Source organism: Bombina bombina, chromosome 3, assembly GCF_027579735.1.
Source record: "Bombina bombina isolate aBomBom1 chromosome 3, aBomBom1.pri, whole genome shotgun sequence".
Classification (NCBI taxonomy): domain Eukaryota; kingdom Metazoa; phylum Chordata; class Amphibia; order Anura; family Bombinatoridae; genus Bombina; species Bombina bombina.
Genome location: NC_069501.1, coordinates 1,100,093,193 through 1,100,115,945, shown reverse-complemented (window position 1 = coordinate 1,100,115,945; position 22,753 = coordinate 1,100,093,193). Strand labels below are relative to the sequence as shown.

The window sequence follows — 22,753 nt, the reverse complement described above, 5'->3', positions numbered from 1 at the left end:
CTTGTCACATCTAGATGAGGGACAATGGTAAGGTCTAACTAGGTGCGCTCACAATTTTTGTCACATAGATTCAGGTAATATTTAGCGATATTTTGACACGCCCGTATGGGCGTGGACACGCTTTTGATAGGTTAGTTTTCGTCATGTATTTGACAGCACTATTTTAGCTGTGGATTAGAGTGTATTGATAATAGGGTTCACACATAAATTTGCTTTGACACGCATAAAGTGACAGACTTGACTTTGGAAGACATTGTGGGGTATCTAGTTTGAACGCCTTTGATGCATGAGTTGGTAGTACTAACATGGATTCTGAGTAAAACTAGCTTTACTGCTAGACCTTTTTTACTGCTAAGCTAAGGGCGGTCTCGGTACTATATTTTTAATAAGCAGCGATCCGGTTAGAGTTAGCAGGATGGGTTATTCCCTTGCTGCTGTATCTAACAGGTATCGCCAGTGACAGGTGGGCGTAACTGGAAAGCATGGAGCTATGACGTATCGGACACGGAGAGTCACATTGGTGCTGATTGGTGCTACTACTATTCCCATAAGTTAGACCACTGCCGATTGGTGTAATTACGATCTCCACGACTAGGGCTATTACGATTGGTGGAATTACGATCCCCTTGTGTCACAGTTGTGTTTCTTTACTTTATTTTGTTTATAATTTTAAGGTTATTTAGCTGACTAATGTGGTTGGACTGAGGTTGCCCACCCTATTCTATTAGCAACACGGGGTCTTATGTTTTAATTACTTTACACAACTCACTTGATACACTTGATTTGTATTATTGTTTACCATTGGTCACTGGGTAAGATATGTTATGTAAACTTGACCATGATTGGTCAAACTTGGGGGGAGGGTAGTTTGGTGCCTATTTAAGGCCTGCATTTTCACATTGTTAGTTTGTCAGAGGAAGGGACTGTTACTGTCCCGAAACGTCACTTGTTTGAATTAAAACCTTTTGTCACAGTTGGAATCGTTCAGTGAGTGCTTCTTTGCTACAATTTATCTATTATCTCACAGCACCCTGACAAGCTGCAAAAGTTGGTGAGAGTGCACTTACACCATCGCTTGAAATATATATATATATATATATATATATATATATATATATATATGTATATATACACATGATTATATATAGGTACTATAGATATATACAGATTTATATAAAGGAATATTTATTTATAAATGCATAGAACATTTTCCGCTATGTGCAGAACATTAGAGTGCAAAATATTTACAGTAAATACATAGTTAAAACCTTTATTAACTCTTTCCGGTCCTATTACATTTTATTAAGTGCTCCAGCAGGTCTTATTTATTTTATTACCATTAGCCTTAGGGATACAGATGGGAAAGTGTGCAGTTATTTTATTATGTGAAAGTGGTGTGTTACTTGAGATATATATATATATATATATATATATATATATATATATATCCACAGACTGACAGCAGATTGACAAATAGGCTTAGCCGCTCAGCATATCCAGATCCCTTGCACACAACACTAAGGGGGTTTAGCCTATCCATCTGTCAGGGTAGTGCTGCCAGGCTCCTCCCTCCCGGCTCCTACCTCCCGGCCTCTCATTTCTCCCCATTCAGGGACAGCGGGGAATCTCTGATGGTTGTTGGCCAGTGCCATCTGTTTCTGGGTTGTTCCGATTCCTGCAGCGGTCCCCGTGCCTACGGGCGTCCGTCTAGTACCAGTGATCAGTGCACAGGACCACATCTAGCCTAGCTGTGTACCGATCACTGGTAATGTCACTGGGAGCTTCGGCACCTTTTCGGTCCTATGTCGGGAATATATCCGAGATTGGACCGGAAACGGTAAAACCCTTTGTCGGATATATTCCAACATAGGACCGGAAAGGGTTAAATACGAATATTGCATAAAATATGCTTTTACATGTTTTCATCTACTTAAAGTGATTGTAAAGTTTAATGAATAAGTGCTTGCTATCTAAAAATACTCTTAAAAACAGGGACACTTTAAATCATTAAACTTTACAATTAAGCTTCTTTCTTTAAAATACTTACCATTGCTTTATGGTAAACATAACACCGATCCTCCGCTTGCATCTCCTGCTTTTATTAGCAGTTCCCAAGTGACAGACAACACACAACTGATGCTCGTGGTAGAGGGCCACTGCAAACACCTCTCAGCAATATATAGTGAAATGATTTCCACAGCACCAAAAAAGATAGGAGAATAGTTGAACAAACTTAGCTTTTATTGATCCATTTCAGCTTATACAAAGCACTTGGCACACAGCAGCAAAAAGCCTGAAACGTCGCTTTTTGCTGCTGTGTGCCAAGTGCTTTGTATAAGCTGAAATGGATCAATAAAAGCTAAGTTTGTTCAACTATTCTCCTATCTTTTTTGGTGCTGTGGAAATCAGTTGACTATATACTGCTTTTATTAGCAGATCAATGACGAATCCAGCTTCCTCCAATCATTGCATGCTCCTTTGCCGTCCAGCTCGTGGGGCATACAACGATTGGAGGAAGCCGGATTCGACATCGATCTGCGAAAGAAAGCATGAGATACTGGCGGAGGATCGGCATTATGTTTACCATAAAGCAAAGGTAAGTATTTTAAAAAAGAAGCTTCATTGTGAAGTTTAATTCATTAAATTGCCCCTGTTCTTAAGAGTATTTTTAGGTTTCGGGCAGTTATTTATTAAACTTTACAATCACTTTAATGGCAAAGGGCTCCAATGCACATATATATATATATATATATATATATATATATTCCTTGCAAATAAATGCACTCTCAGGCCTTTTTCAAGTGAACAATCAAAGCTTTCTTTAATGAAACGTTTTCGGGGATGTTTTCCCCTTCATCAGCATGACAAAATGTGACAAAGCAAACAAATTTATACACATGTGTATACACAACAAACAATTCCCACCTGTGTTAGATCAGTGAAAGTGCGGCAAAAACTATCCGTGGAACGCATACCTTGCGTTCCACCATTACTAACCCAGAAGTGTCTACTTCTACTACATCCGGTAGGTTACGTCAAATATTGTACAACTTTTAAGTATGTATGTATTGTTTAAATCATATGTGTCAATGTTTTGCATCAAATTCATATTATTCCTATATACATGTGCTAATTATTCTTTTGCATCTCCTCGATGCTTAAGTAAATAAATAAATACTTATAGTGCACTATCGGTGTTATCATTTCCTACTTATGTTTGTCACTTATATTACATTGATTATCTCTAAACAGCTCGCTACTTGTACCCCTCTCTTATCATTTTTGTAACGCTGATCGGGTCTCTGTTTTTGGTTTTTTCATTGTGATGAATGTACTTACTACGCTGGTTGTGTAGCGTGTTTTGATATTCTGGTGGTCATGGTAACATCCTTCTACCGGAACTATTAGGCGTAGGGATCCTACGTTGTACTATTCTTTAGGGCGCTATGTTGTTATGCATATGTTCCGTTCTTATTATCAGAATAGGTACTGTATTCATACTAATACTATTCTATTAATCTGACCCACATATACAATTCTGGTTACAACTTACATACACCACTTTCCACTATATATGTCATGTATATATTGACACAAATTAAAAATGGAAAAAATAAAAAGTAACAGATAAAATGCTAGTATACATACTAACAATAATGCACTACTATATTGGCTACTATGTACTACTGTAGGATTGGCCTCTGATGATATAAGTATAATTTGACTAAATGTTTGAATAGAATCATGTCCTGTGAGTTTAACTTATAACTCTTATACAGTTCTTATGTTATTTTGCTTCCCCGCTTGTCATAGAACTGATTATTCTCTTTCTTGGTTTACACCATCCACTATCCTTTATATATGATCCTTCAATATAAGGAACAGTTCCTTTTTCTTGCATCTTATTCTGGTGTGGCTCTTCTGGCTCCTTGTTATGTCTTCAGCTCATTTTTATATAGATATAGGAGATAGAATGTATAAGAAGCGCAATATGCCTTCGTGGACCACTTGTATCATGAGTGGTGGGTGGCACCGAGGTGTCTCCCTCCTACTCAGGTTTTTGGTATATGTTGGATAGCTCACCCCCACTGGGGACAAGTTTGCCAAACTACCAAAGTGTACTAGGGTTTACCACTGGCCATGCCTCGTAATGTGTCTCCAATCTATATGAGCGCTTTATAATCCGGTGGGGAATTCAGTCCCCCTGGGGTTATAGTGCCAAGTCTGTACATCCACTCTGCTTCATGCCTCAATAGGGTCTTATTCCGGTCTCCCCCTCTATCCAGGGGGGGATATGATCGATGAGAATGTACCTGATGGTCGATACTTGATGTGATTTGACTGCACAGTGTCTCGCCACCGGTTGGTCCGAATCCCCTTCCTTAAGTGCTACTCGGATAGCTCTCCTGTGATTGGCCATCCTTTCTCTGAGTGTTCCACTCATTTTTCCAACATAGAATTGAGAGCACGGACAATAGAGCAGGTATATCACATGTGTCGTGTTGCAGGATATGGAGTGTTGGATGGTGTACACTTTATTCGTTTGTGGATGGTGAAACGTTTTGGTAGATATCAACCCATTGCATGTGGTACATCCCAAGCACTTGTATGAGCCTTTAATATTTTTATATGTAGCACCTATCTTATAGGTATTTTGTGTAAGTGGTAGGACCTCATTTAAGGTATCCTCCACTATTCTCTTCTTGTAGCCCCTCTGAAGAAATTTGTCCCTCATTTCCTGCAGCTGGGAGACCCCTGCAAAGTGATTCGAATTATTTCTAATTACATGAATCATTTGGGACTTAATGATCCCCCTCAGGAGTGTGGGTGGATGGCAGCTGTTGGCACTCAGTATAGAATTTCTATCTGTAGGCTTGTGATAAAGTGTACTTCCCAATTTCTGTCCCTGTATGTAGATATTTAGATCTAGGAACTGTATTTCTTTCTCATTGTGGCTAATTTTAAATCTCACAGTGGTTTCTGTGTTATTTAGATGGTTAAACCAATCGAGTAATGTTCTTTGCCCCCCTCGCCAGATCAAGAAAACATCAGATACAGACACTAGCACCCTACACACTAACCAAACTTCACCTGATATATACCCCTCACAAACAGTACATCATACCTCACATTCAGGCAGGGTACACTCCACACCTGAACATTTTTTAAGGGTAACCACCAGATCGAGAGGAGAGGGAGGTGGAATAGACCACACATCAGGAGGACGAGGGGGCAGAAACAGGAACAGACCTATACGTCGCTTCAGACGGAGAATATAGTTGTTAATCTCAGAAAACACACACTTACGCCAGCTGAAACACTAGTCCTAAATAAAGGGTTGGCGTTTGTGCCTACACATACTATATCTGAAATAGATCTGAAAACGGATATATATAAGTTGAATAGAAGCATGAAAATTAAGGAACATTTTCAAAATACACCCCAGAGTGTAGATACACTTGACCCCCTACATAAATGTAGGAAACCCAGCACATTTGAGCCTCACAACTGCAGTGCAAGCACTAAGACGTATGTGAGGTTAGTCACTCAGGACATGGAACAGGAAAGGACTACTAAAACATGGAAACATAAATTAACCAGTATTGAAAAAACAGCCATTAAGACATTACAGGATGATCACAGTCTCATAATTCGCCCCGCGGACAAAGGCGGGGCGATTGTATTAATGAACTATGATGACTACAGGGATGACATCCTCACACAATTGGCAGATGCAGACACATACTCCATGTTAGCAAAAGACCCTACAACCATGTACAAGAAACAGATAGATGGCATTTTGCAGATGGGTCTACAACAAGGGTACTTAACAGACAAATTGTATGATTTTTGTGTCACACAATATCCACGAATACCTATCTTGTATACAACTCCAAAAATACATAAAACCTTACATAAACCCCCGGGACTTCCCATAGTGTCAGCAGTACAATCGCTTACCCAACCGGTTGCGCAGGTGATCGACATCCTTTTACAACCAACTGTAAAGGGGGTCAGATCATATATAGCTGACACCAATGATCTGATAAGGAAAATGAGGGATGTGAGTGTGGAGACTGGTGACATCCTGGTAACCCTGGATGTCAACAGTCTCTACACAATCATCCCCCATGACAAGGGCATAGATGCAGTAAGAACTCATTTGACGGAAGGCAGGCTATATGAGGGGCCACCAGTTGAATATTTACTTACCCTTTTAGAGTACTGCCTCAGCCATAATTATTTTCGATTTGAGACAACATTTTACCTACAGATAGCAGGCACGGCGATGGGGTCGAATATGGCCCCATCCTATGCCAACATATTTATGTCCCAGTTCGAAAATGATTATTTATGGAACACTGATACATCGTCGATAGTGTTTTATGTGAGATACATCGATGATGTTTTCTTGATCTGGCGAGGGGGGCAAAGAACATTACTCGATTGGTTTAACCATCTAAATAACACAGAAACCACTGTGAGATTTAAAATTAGCCACAATGAGAAAGAAATACAGTTCCTAGATCTAAATATCTACATACAGGGACAGAAATTGGGAAGTACACTTTATCACAAGCCTACAGATAGAAATTCTATACTGAGTGCCAACAGCTGCCATCCACCCACACTCCTGAGGGGGATCATTAAGTCCCAAATGATTCGTGTAATTAGAAATAATTCGAATCACTTTGCAGGGGTCTCCCAGCTGCAGGAAATGAGGGACAAATTTCTTCAGAGGGGCTACAAGAAGAGAATAGTGGAGGATACCTTAAATGAGGTCCTACCACTTACACAAGATACCCTCATCTATAAAGCAGCAAAAGCTGAAACAGAAAATAAATTAATAATGGCTACCACCTTTGCCCCAAATACCACACAAGCTGGCAAAATATTGAGGACACATTGGCCCCTGATACAATCAGACACAAGGCTGAAATTTGCAGAGAGAATGACACCTATGATAGCCTTCAGAAGAGGAACCAATTTACGAGACATCTTGGTACGCACTGACCCTAAAAAAAGCTACATAGGTGCTACATATAAAAATATTAAAGGCTCATACAAGTGCTTGGGATGTACCACATGCAATGGGTTGATATCTACCAAAACGTTTCACCATCCACAAACGAATAAAGTGTACACCATCCAACACTCCATATCCTGCAACACGACACATGTGATATACCTGCTCTATTGTCTGTGCTCTCAATTCTATGTTGGAAAAACGAGTGGAACACTCAGAGAAAGGATGGCCAATCACAGGAGAGCTATCCGAGTAGTACTTAAGGAAGGGGATTCGGACCAACCGGTGGCGAGACACTGTGCAGTCAAATCACATCAAGTATCGACCATCAGGTACATTCTCATCGATCATATCCCCCCCCTGGATAGAGGGGGAGACCGGAATAAGACCCTATTGAGGCGTGAAGCAGAGTGGATGTACAGACTTGGCACTATAACCCCAGGGGGACTGAATTCCCCACCGGATTATAAAGCGCTCATATAGATTGGAGACACATTACGAGGCATGGCCAGTGGTAAACCCTAGTACACTTTGGTAGTTTGTCGAACTTGTCCCCAGTGGGGGTGAGCTATCCAACATATACCAAAAACCTGAGTAGGAGGGAGACACCTAGGTGCCACCCACCACTCATGATACAAGTGGTCCACGAAGGCATATTGCGCTTCTTATACATTCTATCTCCTATATCTATATAAAAATGAGCTGAAGACATAACAAGGAGCCAGAAGAGCCACACCAGAATAAGATGCAAGAAAAAGGAACTGTTCCTTATATTGAAGGATCATATATAAAGGATAGTGGATGGTGTACACCAAGAAAGAGAATAATCAGTTCTATGACAAGCGGGGAAGCAAAATAACATAAAAACTGTATAAGAGTTATAAGTTAAACTCACAGGACATGATTCTATTCAAACATTTAGTCAAATTATACTTATATCATCAGAGGCCGATCCTACAGTAGTACATAGTAGCCAATATAGTAGTGCATTATTGTTAGTATGTATACTAGCATTTTATCTGTTACTTTTTATTTTTTCCATTTTTAATTTGTGTCAATATATACATGACATATATAGTGCAAAGTGGTGTATGTAAGTTGTAACCAGAATTGTATATGTGGGTCAGATTAATAGAATAGTATTAGTATGAATACAGTACCTATTCTGATAATAAGAACGGAACATATGCATAACAACATAGCGCCCTAAAGAATAGTACAACGTAGGATCCCTACGCCTAATAGTTCCGGCAGAAGGATGTTACCATGACCACCAGAATAACAAAACACGCTACACAACCAGCGTAGTAAGTACATTCATCACAATGAAAAAACCAAAAACAGAGACCCGATCAGCGTTACAAAAATGATAAGAGAGGGGTACAAGTAGCGAGCTGTTTAGAGATAATCAATGTAATATAAGTGACAAACATAAGTAGGAAATGATAACACCGATAGTGCACTATAAGCATTTATTTATTTACTTAAGCATCAAGGAGATGCAAAAGAATAATTAGCACATGTATATAGGAATAATATGAATTTGATGCAAAACATTGACACATATGATTTAAACAATAAATACATACTTAAAAGTTGTACAATATTTGACGTAACCTACCGGATGTAGTAGAAGTAGACACTTCCGGGTTAGTAATGGTGGAACGCAAGGTATGCGTTCCACGGATAGTTTTTGCCGCACTTTCACTGATCTAACACAGGTGGGAATTGTTTGTTGTGTATACAAATGTGTATAAATTTGTTTGCTTTGTCACATTTTGTCATGCTGATGAAGGGGAAAACATCCCCGAAAACGTTTCATTAAAGAAAGCTTTGATTGTTCACTTGAAAAAGGCCTGAGAGTGCATTTATTTGCAAGGAATATTTGAAGTATCTTTGCACCCAGGCAGCTGTCCCCAAGGAGGGTAACACAGTAAAGAGGACGGTATATATATATATATATATATATATATATATATATATATATATATATATATACTGTATATATGAACTCAATTTCAGAATCCACCCTCCTGGGTCAGCCACCTGTACTATCACTCAAATATTATATCCAACACACCACCAGTGAAGTCTCAGGATTTTGTCAAACAAAGTAAATTTAATTGACGTTTCAGGGATGTATTCTCCCCTTCTTCAGAACAACAACACAGTGTACAAACCACACTTAAATAGTGTCACATATTATCACACAATACCTCAAAACCTGTGGGGAAAAAACGCGCCAAACAATTACACACATTGTCAGTTCAATATCGTCAGACCAGAAGTAGAGTGTCAGACCACTTCCGGTCCGGCGTTACAACATAAATACAAAACAAATGATATAACAAATAATAAAAGCTTACTTTGTCTCTTAAAGATACATTTATTAAGCTATAACACAGTACTGGGTTCCTTAATACCTTAACAATTGTAACTTAAAACTGACCGATAACGATTCAGTACACCGGAAATGATGTCATAGTGTAAAACCAGAAGTGGGACTAGCAACCTAGTACAGCATGGCCTCAAGTTACTGGAACATACACAGGAAGTGGGGCATGTATAGGAAACAAAAAATAATAATAACAGTGTCACACTCTTTGATTGCCTAACATAGGTGGGGTATAATATACATACCCAATTGTGTATTTAACAACTGGAAGTGAGGCAATATCGTTACAACCGGCAGTGGGGCTATGTGTGCACACTAAATATCGTTGTGCAGGAACTCTTAACTATAAATTACATAGATAGTGATATGCAGTCAAGAAGGTTAGAACTCGAAGTTTATAACTAGTTTGTCAGTTGTTTAAATGCACTGCATGTTTGTGAGTCAAGTAGCTGCAAAATATATATGTACTGACTTAGTAACAGTGTGTAATCTACTGCAAAAATAATAATAAGATAAAAAAATAATAAGATAAAAAATAAAGAGTAAAGAAAGATAAGAAATTGAGGAAATATAAACTGAAACACTGACTGTGAATAGACCAGTGATCCTGTCAATACTGCACATAACCATGTACAATGCAGAGAATGTTACCACATTATTTGAACACATACTCTAAATTGAATAGCTAGCTGGATTGAAAAAGGGCATTAATACAGTGAAAAAGGGGCAATAAGTGAACAACTGGTTTTGGGCCAGCCAGTATGATGTATTAAAGGGACTCTCTATTGGTCCGTGATCTATGTGTGAGAGATTCATAACCTTATCAATGTATTCACTAGTATACCAGGTGATATTTGCAAGATTAAAAAGATAATAATTAGGGATTATGGCTGGAAATATAATTAATCAGACTGCTGGGGTACCACATCTGAATCAATAGGGTCCAAAGCGGCACCCAGATCAGAAGTGAACATGCACATGTCCCGCATCTAAAGATGCCGAACATCTGCAACACTCCTTTATATGGATGCAATTCCTGCTACCCTATTACCCATCAACACCCAGTTAAGATCACAACAAAATGCCCAGATCAGGCATAGAGTTTAGTCCCTTTGGAACAATAGTGTCCAGCCTCAAAATCCATTCGGCCTCCCGTAGAGTAACAACTTGTTTCTATCACCCCCTCTGGGTGGCTTGGGGATGTGGTTGATCAGGATTACTCTTACTGCCGCCACCAGATGTTTGGCTTCTAGCAAGTGGGGAGCTACAGGATGGTTGGAGCATCCCTTGTCAAGGGCATGGCCAATCTATGGTTTGCCATACGCTCTCGTAGTGTCCCCTGCGTCTTTCCAACATAATTTTTCCCACATGGGCAAAACAGCATGTAAATTACAAATTCCGTGGTACACATGATGGAATGTAATATAGTATATTTTTTGCTGTTTTGAAGATGGTCAATTAAATTTACTTTGACAAAATCCTGAGACTTCACTGGAGGTGTGTTGCATATATATATATATATATATATATATATACATATGTATATATGTGTTTATATGTGTACACTATATATATATGTCTGTAAATACATATATGCACATATAAATACATAAATACATATGTACATATATATAGATGCACACACACACACATATATAAATATATATATAGAGTATATATATATATATATATATATATATATATATATATATAGTATCAAGAGTAAAGAGCACTTACCAGGTCTTAACATATATAACAATAATACTTTTTTGTGCCATACGGTGACGTTTCAGGGATTTTAACCCGAAACATCACCGTATGGCACAATAAAGTATTATTGTTATATATGTTAAGACCTGGTGAGTGCTCTTTACTCTGGATACTGTATTATTATCGGATGCACCCCAGGCTGCTGCTGGATGAATAAGTGAGTGCAGAGTTCTCAAGGGACTATTATATATATAAATATATATATATATATATATATATATATATATAAATAAATAAATACATATCCATTTTTAGACATGTATATGTAGAGTCATGGCCAAAAAAATTGGCACCCCTGCATTTCTGTCAAATAATGCACCACTTTGCCTAGAAAATTGTTGCAATTACAAATGTTTAGGCATTCTCATGTTTATTTTTTTGTTTGTATTGGTATGACACAAAAAAGTGGAGAAAACAAAGCCAAATCTGACATATTCCATGCAAAACTCCAAAAATGGACTGGACAAAAGTATTGCATTCCAAGTTTGTGATGCTCCTGTAATTTGTAATTAAACTCACCTGTATCAATTAACAGGTGCTGACAATATAGAAATCACACCGGCAACCAATTAAAATGGTGAAAAATGTACTCAACCTTTCTGTTGTGTGTCTCTGTGTGCCATACTGAGCATGGAGAAGAGAAATAGCAGCAAATAATTGTCTGAGGATTTGAGAACAAAAATTGTGGAAAAGCATGGACAATTTCAAGGTTACAAGTCCATCTCCAGAGATCTTAATGTTCCTTTGTCCACTGTGTGGAACATTGTCAAGAAGTTTACAGCCCATGGCACTGTAGCTAATCTCCCTGGACGTGGATGAAAGAAAAAAAAAAATGATCAAAGATTGTAACAAAGGATTGCTTGAATGGTGGATGAAGACCCTTGATCAACTTCCAGACAAATTCAATCTGACCTTCAGTCACAGGGTACAAATGTGTCAGCTTGCGCTATGGTAGGAGACCCAGGAGGACCCCACTGCTGACACAGAAGCATAAAAAAGCCAGATTGGAGTTTGCCAAAACTTACCTGAGGAAGCCAAAATCCTTTTGGGAGAATGTGCTGTGGACAGGCGAAACAAAATTAAAGATTTTTGGTTAAGCCCATCATTTTACTGTTTTCAAAAAAAGAAATTATGCTTTTAAAGAAAAGTCCCTACAGTCAAACATGGTGGAGGTTCACTGATGTTTTGGGGTTGTTTTGCTGCCTCAGGTACTGGATGTCTTGACTGTGTGCATGGCATTATGAAATCTGAAGACTACCAAAGAATTCTGTGGTGCAATGTAGGGTCTAGTGTCAGAAAGTTGGGTCTCCGTCAGAGGTCATGGGTCTTACAGCAGGACAATGACCCAAAGCACACGTCAAAAAGCACCCAGAAATGGTTTAAGACAGAGGGTTGGAGAGTACTGAACTGGCCAGCAATGAGTCCAGATCTCAACCCCATAGATCACCTGTGGAGAGATTGCAAAACTGCAGTTGGGAAAAGGAACCCTTCCAATCTGACAGACCTGGAGCAGTTGGTGAAAGAAGACTGGTCAAAAATTCCAGTAGAGAGGTGTAAGAAACTCATTGATGGTTACAGGAAGCGATTGATTTCAGTTATTTTTTCCAAGGGATGTGCTACCAAATATTAAATTACGGTTGCAAATAATTTTGTCCAGTCCATTTTTGGACTTTTCCGTGGAATGTGTCAGATTTGGCTTTTTTCTCTCTACTTTTTTGTGTCCTACCAAGTGGTGCATTATCTGACAGAAATGCAGGGGTGCCAATATTTTTGGCCATGACTGTATGTATGTCTATATTAAAGCCCTTTGCCTGTCTTTTTGTTTTCTAACACCTGAGACCTTGTTTCTCTGAGCGTTTATAACTTTTGTGTGCAATATATATATATTTTTAATAATTTTAATTAGATGGTGTAATTATGAGTGTTAGAGTACTTTGTAATTTATTTTTGATTTGTTTTGTGCAACTTTTATGTTTCGCCAAACAGTTAACCAGAGCTCTAATGTCACGGTAATCATTCTAGCATAAATCACGATTGCGCTCAAGCGATCGCATTTACTTTCAACTCGTAAAACAAGCGGTAAGCCTGATGAGCGCAAACCCTCACGATAAACCCCTTATCATTAAGGCACAAACATTTGCGCTCCACTCGTAATCTAGCCCATTGCAGGCTGGAATTAGAAATGCAAATATTACATGCTTTAATGAACATGTAATATTTGCTTTAATACATCCCTTTTAAAACTGACTACCAGAAATGAGTCAGTTAGTAGACTATATACCAATCTCATTTTGGTGATTACTTTTTTGCTTACTGGTAATCTATCTATAATTTATAAAGGTCACACATTCACTCTTAGTTTTAATACAGTCATAATGCACATCTATTTCATAAACCATAATAACTTACCAATAACAATCTTTCACTGGACAGCTCAGTCTCTACTGAGTGTTTGTTGGTAAAACTTAAACAACTTAAGTAAATTCACATTGTATGATTTTTTGGCTAAGATTTTTTTTAGACCATTAAAACTTGCTGCAGGCAATGGCTGTCAACGTCTAAGACTTGGGAATAGATTGCTTAAGAACTAGTGGGTAAGCTTGGTTCTCTGGAGATTACTGTTCACATTCCACCTACCAATATTAATGAATACTGACATGTGACTGCTACAGCCCTGCTATATACCTCTTCTTAACATTTTAAAAGGAAGAGGACACTATAAATCTCAAAGTCTAATGAATGATATAGTTGTATTCTTAGACCTAGTATTAAACTAGCTCTGGTAATCATTAGCATAGTAACAATTTACTGTGCCCCACTAAAACAATATTCAAAAACAACAGGTCAGATTTTTTAATTGAGTATTTATTTGAATAAAGGGGCAGCTTTATTACTACATTATCCATATACAGTTTAGTCAATAAAGATATTCTATTCATGGACAGGCACATGAACTTGTCGAAAGTGATCTCCACATTAATTGTGAAGTGGAATGTAATTTGTCTACCACTTCTTCTTTACTGCAAAAATATGTTTGTTTTATTCATTTTTATTACACATATTGAAAAAAAAAAGAAAATTCAGTTTAAGAGAGGGTCTTGGATTGATGTTGGATGAATAATCAGATGCCTAGTAAACTCATATGTTGTATTGTAGCACATTTATATTAATCCAGGGTATGCACTTATTATCAGTTCACTGCAATTCAGTCTTGCAGTTAAATATGTTTTGTAAGGGATTTTATAAGGCTGTGGATTAAATATTTTTACACCAGAACAAAGGGTCACAATTTCATATAGGAGGGTGATGGGTTCAGGAATAATTTGTAGCTCTTCCCAGAAGGGGCTGTAAATTAATGGAACAAACTTCCAGTTGAGGTGGTAAGGAGACCTGAGGGGATATACATAAGGTTATCCTAACAATTCATTGAACTAACACTTCAGATGGAATTGTGGGTAGACTTGATGGGCCTTTTTTTATCTGCCATGAAAATCTGTTCCTATAGGTTTATTTTCTTTATTTTTCTTCTTATTTTTGCACAAAGCAATGTTCACATTTTCCTATGATAGCACATTTCTCCTTGAGCTGTTATATTTTATCTTTTACAGCACTTGATTATCTGTGTTTTATAGATGCTATTTATTTGCCTCTTATTTTTTTGTTTGTTTTTAAATAAGATATTTTTGGATAATTAGTTGGTATTTTATTTGACAATTTCTCTTCAGTTCTCAAATACTTCTGGTCTGTTAACTCTTTCACTCTATTTGATCCTTTGATGTGGCAATAATATCTAATTAGAAAAATAGCTCATATGGAACTTGCAGTTACTGGGTATTTAGTATCAAATACAGGATTTAGAAATAAGTGATGTAGCTCTCTTACAGACTAGACTTGCATAACTTTTTTTGTTTTCGTTTTAAAGGAGAGGCTCCTCTTTTAAATTAGTGTTCACACTACTCTTTAGACATCATGTGCAATAGGTGAAAATTCCAATTACAAACAAGATGAAAATAGTGAACAAAGTGTGCCACTCCCTCTACTAAAATATACTAATTTGCTTAAAGGGACACTGTATCCAATTTTTTTCTTTCATGATTCAGATAGAGCATGCAATTTTAAGCATCTTTCTAATTTACTCCTACTGTCAAATTTTCTTTATTCTCTTGGTATCTTTATTTGAAAAGCAAGAATTTAAGTTAGATGCCGGCCCATTTTTGGTGAACAACCTGGGTTGTCCTTGCTGATTGAACAGCACCAATAAACAAGTGCTGTCCATGATCTGAACCACAAATTGGCTGGCTCCTTAGCTTAGATGTCTTCTTTTTCAAATAAAGAAAGCAAGAGAACGAAGAAAAATTGATAATAGGAGTAAATTAGAAAGTTGCTTAAAATTGCTTGCTCTATATGAATCACAAAAGAAAAAATTGGGTTCAGTGTCCCTTTAAGAACTCATTATAAAGTTTTATTTTCTTTAAACTGAAGGATCACAAAACCCTCTAGGTATCACAGGATAATTTCTATCTTGTACAATACCTGCTTTTGAGTTATAAAATAGGGTGCCAACATAAACTATAAATAGATATTGCAATTTGTCTTCATTGTAATTGTTTCTTTTGACATTTTTTACCACCTTATTGCCCATGTGGTATATTTTATTATCTATTTTTGTGCACTTTGTTAAAGGGACAGTGAAGTCAAAATTACACTTTAATAGATTGGATAGAACTTGACATTTTAAACAACATTTCACTTTACTTCTGTTATCAGGTAGGCTGATAGGAGCTCAGGAACATGCATGTGTGTCAAGCTATCTAGTAGCAGTGTTTGCAACATTGTTTAAAGCAGTGTTATACATAGGTACAAACAATGATGCTATAGACTGCTAAAGACACATGCACATTCCTGAGCTCCTGTCTGCCTACCAAGCTTTACTCTTCAATAAAGGATATCAAAAGAACAAAGCACATTTGATAATAGAAGTAAATTGGAATATTTTTATATCACATGCTCTACCTGAATCATGAACGTTTAATTTTGACTTTACAGTTCCTTTAAAACCGAATTGATAATAATTACAGTAAATATAATAAGTAACGGTTCAATTAATATCGGAAAATTATACAATAGCAGTCTTACCAGTAAGTTTTCAGGCTTGATGTCCCTGTGTACAATGTTTAAACTGTGCAGATATTTGATAGCACTCATTAGATTATAAAGCATTCCATTAGCATCTCTCTCCGTGTATTTGTTAGTCGAGGTAATTGCATCAAAGAGATCTCCTCCCTGGGCCAAGAGAAAAACAATGTATTTATCAAAACAAATTATTAAAGATAACAGCATAATGGGAAGATAACCAATTGTATTCTAAAAGGAATATTCAAATTACCTTGTGAAAATATCACAGGGCTACTCAGTTCCCTAGCTCCAAATGTTTATACTGCCCTCATATTACCACAGTTCTATAAGTACAATACTTTTTCCACCCACTTGACATGAAATAACAACCCATAAAACCAACGATTCCCCTCCTTAAGAGTGATCACACATAACCAAGAGCTGCCTAACCACAAACTCAGCTCCTTTGCATTTGTTACATACGATGCCCTCATATCATTATCTTATTACCTGTCCCCATGATCATAGTCATGCTACATCTGCTAACTTTCTTTTCATCTACTCAAACTATTCAGTCTCTCCATTTAAATTGTTACATTTCCCTCATAGCTTAAACATACACTAGTCACAACTATTCTTAAGAAACCCTGATCCACCCTTTCTTTACTCCATCATGTCTCAAAACATCCATCTAGAATCTAGACTTTAGTTCCAAAACTCAACAGAGATTGACAAATGACCTGGTTACAGACAGGAAAAAAGGCCTTCTAGATCTGTCTGCAGCCTTTGATAATGATGACTCTAATGCTCTAATTTGGCATTTGTGACACAGCCCTTTTGTGGTTCTTTTCCTATCTCTCTAACCATACCTTCAGTGTTTCCTTCTCTGGCACAACCTCTGCCCCTTTACCAGTCTCTGACAAGTTGTCACAATACTTAGTTCTTGGTCCTCTTCTCTTTTCAATCTACACATCATCCCTCGGCTCTATAAAGGGACATTAAACACATCTTGTTTAGTGAAAACAATTGTGCTTGCCCAACACTACCTAGAGAGTCAACAAAGCAAATTCTAAATCCTAAGTATTCAAAATGAAGTAAATTGTGTAAACCAGCTATTTCATTTCCAGCAGTTGATTGGCAGAATTTGCTTTTTGGTCTTTCTAGGAACTGTGGGATGAGTACAATTTTTTGTTCCTTTAATAACGTCCTATAGGCCTCAGTACCACTTCTTTGCCGACCACACAAATTCAACAAGCTTATATTCCATCTTGCTCCTTTGCCCCACTAGATGGCTACTGAATATCTCATCCTGAATGTTTTTTCATTATCTAAATCTCTAAACCTCCTACATCTACTATCCTTACACTTTAGTTCCCAATAACCATTAATAACACTGTCATCACTTCATCTCAGCTGCCTTGGAGGTTACATTTGACTAACAACTTCCATCTGCTCCTCTCCTTCAGTCATTGGCCATGGCCAATTTTTACCCCATCCACCATATACATATCTATACAATTCAGCACTTCCTCATACAAAAAATAACTAATACTCTAATCACATCTCTCTACTGCAGCTCCATGATCTCTGTTCTACTAAGTTATTTAATGTCTCCTCCATCATAATCGTCTCTTCTAGACTTATCTTCATCATACACTGCTCCTCATCTGCTGCAGCTCTCAGCAAATCCTGAGCATCAAGAATAAAATACAAAATCTTGGCATATCAAATGTAATACTGTACCCTAAAGAATATCTACCCTTGTCTGCAAATCTCCTTCCTATTTCCTACCTGCCCCCTTTTGCTCTGCCCAAGACCTGCATCTTTCATCATCTCTTATTAGATACTTACATTTATATGTACAGCACCTATTCTGCAGAATTATCTGCTTTGTCCGACTTGATTTGTCTCAAGCTTTCAAAACTTCAAGCATTCACTAAAACACTTCTGTTTTCTGCCATGTAGAAACTACACTAACCTATTTTTTTGATCTCTCTCACTTTATTATTCATTTACCCATGTAATTTCTTTAGCATTTAATCTCACATGACAACTCATGTGCAGGGTCTTCTACGTCATCCTCATTGTTTTGTTTCCTGAAACTTTTGTCATGTCATCATGTTGTGTTTTAGAAAAAAATGCTAATAATAACAACAATTGTAATAATCTAGCATCCAAGCTGCTGCAGACTGTGTTAAATTTGTTTTTCCACCTTGTCGCTCAAACTAGCACTCTTGAGGGGGACTAAGCTGAAGTAGGGAGCTACCAGGGAACTGGCACTCATCAATGTACAGGGATGGAATAGTGATACTCAGTGGTTAACCTATAATCCAGGAGTGCTTCGCAGAAAATTGTTTTATATATATATATATATATATATATATATATATAGATAGATAGATAGATAGATAGATAGATAGAGAGCACTCTCACTTTCAAAATCCTGATGCCAGGGTGCCAGCAGGTAAATATACACGATGAAGGAAGGTACTCACTGGTCTTTTCTTCAAAAAAAACTTTAATAAGCGTGACGTTTCGGGGACACACTCCCTTTCCTCAGACAAAGAATAAACTGCAAGTGACTGGACATATAAAGCCAAATAAACTCCTCCCAGTGAAAATTGCGCCAAAACAGTTACCATGGTGATCCTCAACAACATTCTAATCATGTGATCAGTGTTACTCATGCAAATTAATTGCAACTACTGCTGTTAAAAAAACTATATGATATCCACAATAAAACATATTAAAAATCATATTAAACATAAATTTAGCAAAAACATCAAAGAACACATGTGGACAAACTTATATTAAAGAGCAGCATATGCATATAACCATATGAAGTGAACAAGACAATCAGGTGTAATAATAAACGTATCATGCTGATATGTTAGAAATATAAGGAGAATAGAGCATAGATTCTCCTACTCACAAAATAAGTGAAATAAATACCTGTGTCCCCCCTAGCACATGTGTTGTATCTATGTACAAGTGTAATAGTGACTATATCATAGTGTATATAATAAAGATTATGTGCGCATTGTCAGCCCCCTGGATAACCTGAATATAAACTCTGATTAAACGACCTAATCTCAAGAATATCCCTATCAAATAGTACTAAAAAATAATATAATAAATACTATGGGCAGAGTTACAAGACCATATATGACTGTCACTTCAAAGAAGATAAAACAATGCTGTAGTGTATAGTGTAGGCAGAGTATTCATGCTGCCTTTTATAACAAAAACAAGATAAGACAATGCGGATACACATACAGCCTGAGGCTCATATACCAATCGAAGTAGTGTTAAGTACATTGTAGCGCAACCATAACTAACTTATTTACTTAAGGAAGAACACACCCGATATGCCATTGTTAATGTGATCGTAGCACAAACACCACATACCTGGGCTGGCTTTATATGTCCAGTCACTTGCAGTTTATTCTTTGTCTGAGGAAGGGGAGTGTGTCCCCGAAACGTCACGCTTATTAAAGTTTTTTTTGAAGAAAAGACCAGTGAGTGCCTTCCTTCACCGTGTATATATATATATATATATATATATATGTGTGTGTGTGTGTGGTGTGTGTGTGTATATATATTCCCAAAGATTAGAAGGCATTTACTGGGGCTTGATAAATCCGTTTTATTCAAAGTGATGTTTCGAGGTTACCCCTGTCCTCAGACAAGCTTGTGCTTGTCTGAGGACGGGGGTAACCCCAAAATGTCACTTTAAATAAAACAGATTTATCAAGACCGAGTGAGTGCCTCCTAATCATTGGGATTATACATTTACATTGAAGTACACCCTGGGCAATGGAGATGTAACGGTCTGTGAACAGGTTACCAGGATTGCTATACCTCACTGGATTTATATATATATGTGTGTGTGTGTGTGTGTGGTGTATATATATATATATATATATATATATATATATATATATATATGTGTATATATATATATATATATATATATATATATATATATATATTTATATATAGTCCAAAAGATTAGAAGGCACATACTGGGTCTTGATAAATTTGTTTTATTTAAAGTGACATTTCAGGGTTACCCTCATCCTCAGACAAGCCTGTGCTTGTCTGAGGAGAGGGGTAACTCCAAAACATCACTTTAAATTAAACGGATTTATCAAGACCCAGTGAGTGCCTTCTAATCTTTGGGACTATACATTTACATTGAAGTGCACATTGGGCAATGGAGATGTAACAGTCTGTGAACAGGTTACCAGAAGTGTTATACCTCAATGGATTTGTGTATATATATATATATATATATATATATATATATGGCTTGAAATTTCCAGTGGTCCAGGAAGACTTAGAAATTGCAGCGGACGACTTCAAATTTGACTTTTTCCTATCTTTAACATTGAGTGGACTAATAACTTTTTCCCTCTGGGCTAGTAGCTTTTCACTCCTGATTAGTAAACCATAGTGATTTTTTGACGCATATATATATATACATACACACCTTAGTATAGCCATTCCATACATTTACTGATGCTCCTATCAAAGCAGCCCCTGTAAATTTCGTGTTTCACATATTTACGCTACACTTTAAAATTATATTCCACATGCAATGCATACGTTTTTGTCTTGTATTAAAGCATTACAGTGTATTTTTATACCGGGAGGCTTTTAGGTACTTTATTGATGTACTGATTCCAAACATGGCAAAGGAAAAGAAGTCTGACTATAAAATTTGTTGCCATGCAGTTACTGTTTCCCAATGTCTTGATGATTGTACAATTATTTAAAAAAACAGTGGACACAAAGACTTATGGCAAAAGTGGGAGATTTGTTTTATTGAGGATGAAAAATGAAAAGAAAGTTGATCTTAAAATGAGGCCCTTTGAAGAAAATCAGCATTTTGAATAAACACAGTAAGACATATCTAATATGAACTAGATGATTAACAAAAAAATATATTATTTACAAAGGACATGAGATACAGTAATAACATTCTTTTTACTAGTTGTTCATGTATAAAATTATTGGTCTTATTACTCAGAATTCATATGGCAGATTTCAGTTCAAGGAGACATTTCTGAGAAAATATTTCTCCCTTTGTCCACCAGATGGCACAAATAATTCCTGTGTGAAAAGGAAGCACTGCAAAAAACAGCTTGAGAAATATAAATATCAAAAACTGACCACAATTTGATACTGGAAGTAAAGTGGAAATTATCTTAAAACTGCATGCTCTGTCCGAATCATGACAGTTTAGTTTTGACTTTAGTGTCCCTTTAAACTATTTTAACTTTTTTTGCAGGACAAACACTTAAGTTAAAGCTGTTTAAATTGATTTTGAAACTAACAGGAAGTCAATTTTTTGGATGACTCATTCCTAAAGACTTAACTCACTGGTTGATAAGAACAACACCAACAAGTCTAATGGTGGACAAGAACATGTCTCACAGATATACTGAAAGGTCTATGTGTTACAATTATTTTTTACAGAGGGACCAATCATAATAGATTATTTGTACATTGCTTTGGGTCTCTTGGGAAGATGGGTCTACTAATTCCTTTTAATGGGTTGTTTGTAGTAACCTTGTTGCATAATACACTTTATTCAACACTGTGTATTTATCAGTATTCAGGTAAAAAAAAAAAAAAGTCGCGGTTTTATGGGGTAAACAGGGATGCAAAACCACCACAATCTTTTGCTTTCCTTCCCTGTTAGTATGGTGGGGTTGAGGAGGAGAGTTAAAATTTGCCTTGCCCTGTCGCTGTTCATTCATGCCTAGACACCTCCATGAATCATTAAGCTGCATCTTAAACCACCTAACCATGCCCACACACAGACCTCCAAATTGTGCCTATGGAACACTCATGCCTCCACCCAACAGACACCTCCTTGATTTAGTCCTCAACCTCTTGGCCCCTGCATAGAGCCCTAACAGGTAGGTGTCTGTCCCTAACACTTAAAGGGACAGGCTACCTGATTTTTTATTGTTTAAAAAAGTAGATAACACATTTACTACCCATTCCCCAACTTTGCAAAACCAACATTGTTATATTAATATACTTTATAACCTCTAAATGTCTGCCTGTTTCTATGCCCTTGCAGGCTGCCTCTTATCTCAGTACATTTTATTAGCTTTTTTTTACAGCCAGACAGTACTAGTTCCTGTGTGTGCCATATAGATAACATTGTGCTCACTCCCATTAAGCTATGAATGAACAAGAACTAACTGGATAAAATGCATGTTTGTAAAAAAGCACAGAGATAAGGGGCCAGTCTGCAGAGGCTTAGATACAAGGTAATCACAGAGGTAAAACGTCTATTAATATAACAATGTTGGTTATGAAAAATTGAGGAATGAATAACAAAGGGATTATTTATCTTTTTAAACAATAATAATTTTCAAGTTTTCTAAAACTGATACTGGCTATTGGAATTTCACAGCATATTTTTTCCA

General features: G+C 36.9%; 1 protein-coding gene across 1 annotated transcript in view; it reads right to left on the bottom strand.

Annotated features, from left to right (window-relative positions):
- Positions 1-22,753, bottom strand: part of DCLK1 (doublecortin like kinase 1) — a 596,478-nt gene that overhangs the window by 98,938 nt on the left and 474,787 nt on the right. Inside the window, exon 10 of the mRNA XM_053708444.1 lies at positions 16,329-16,475. Within this exon, the coding sequence (XP_053564419.1) occupies positions 16,329-16,475 (147 nt within the window). The remainder of the gene's footprint in view (positions 1-16,328; positions 16,476-22,753) is intronic.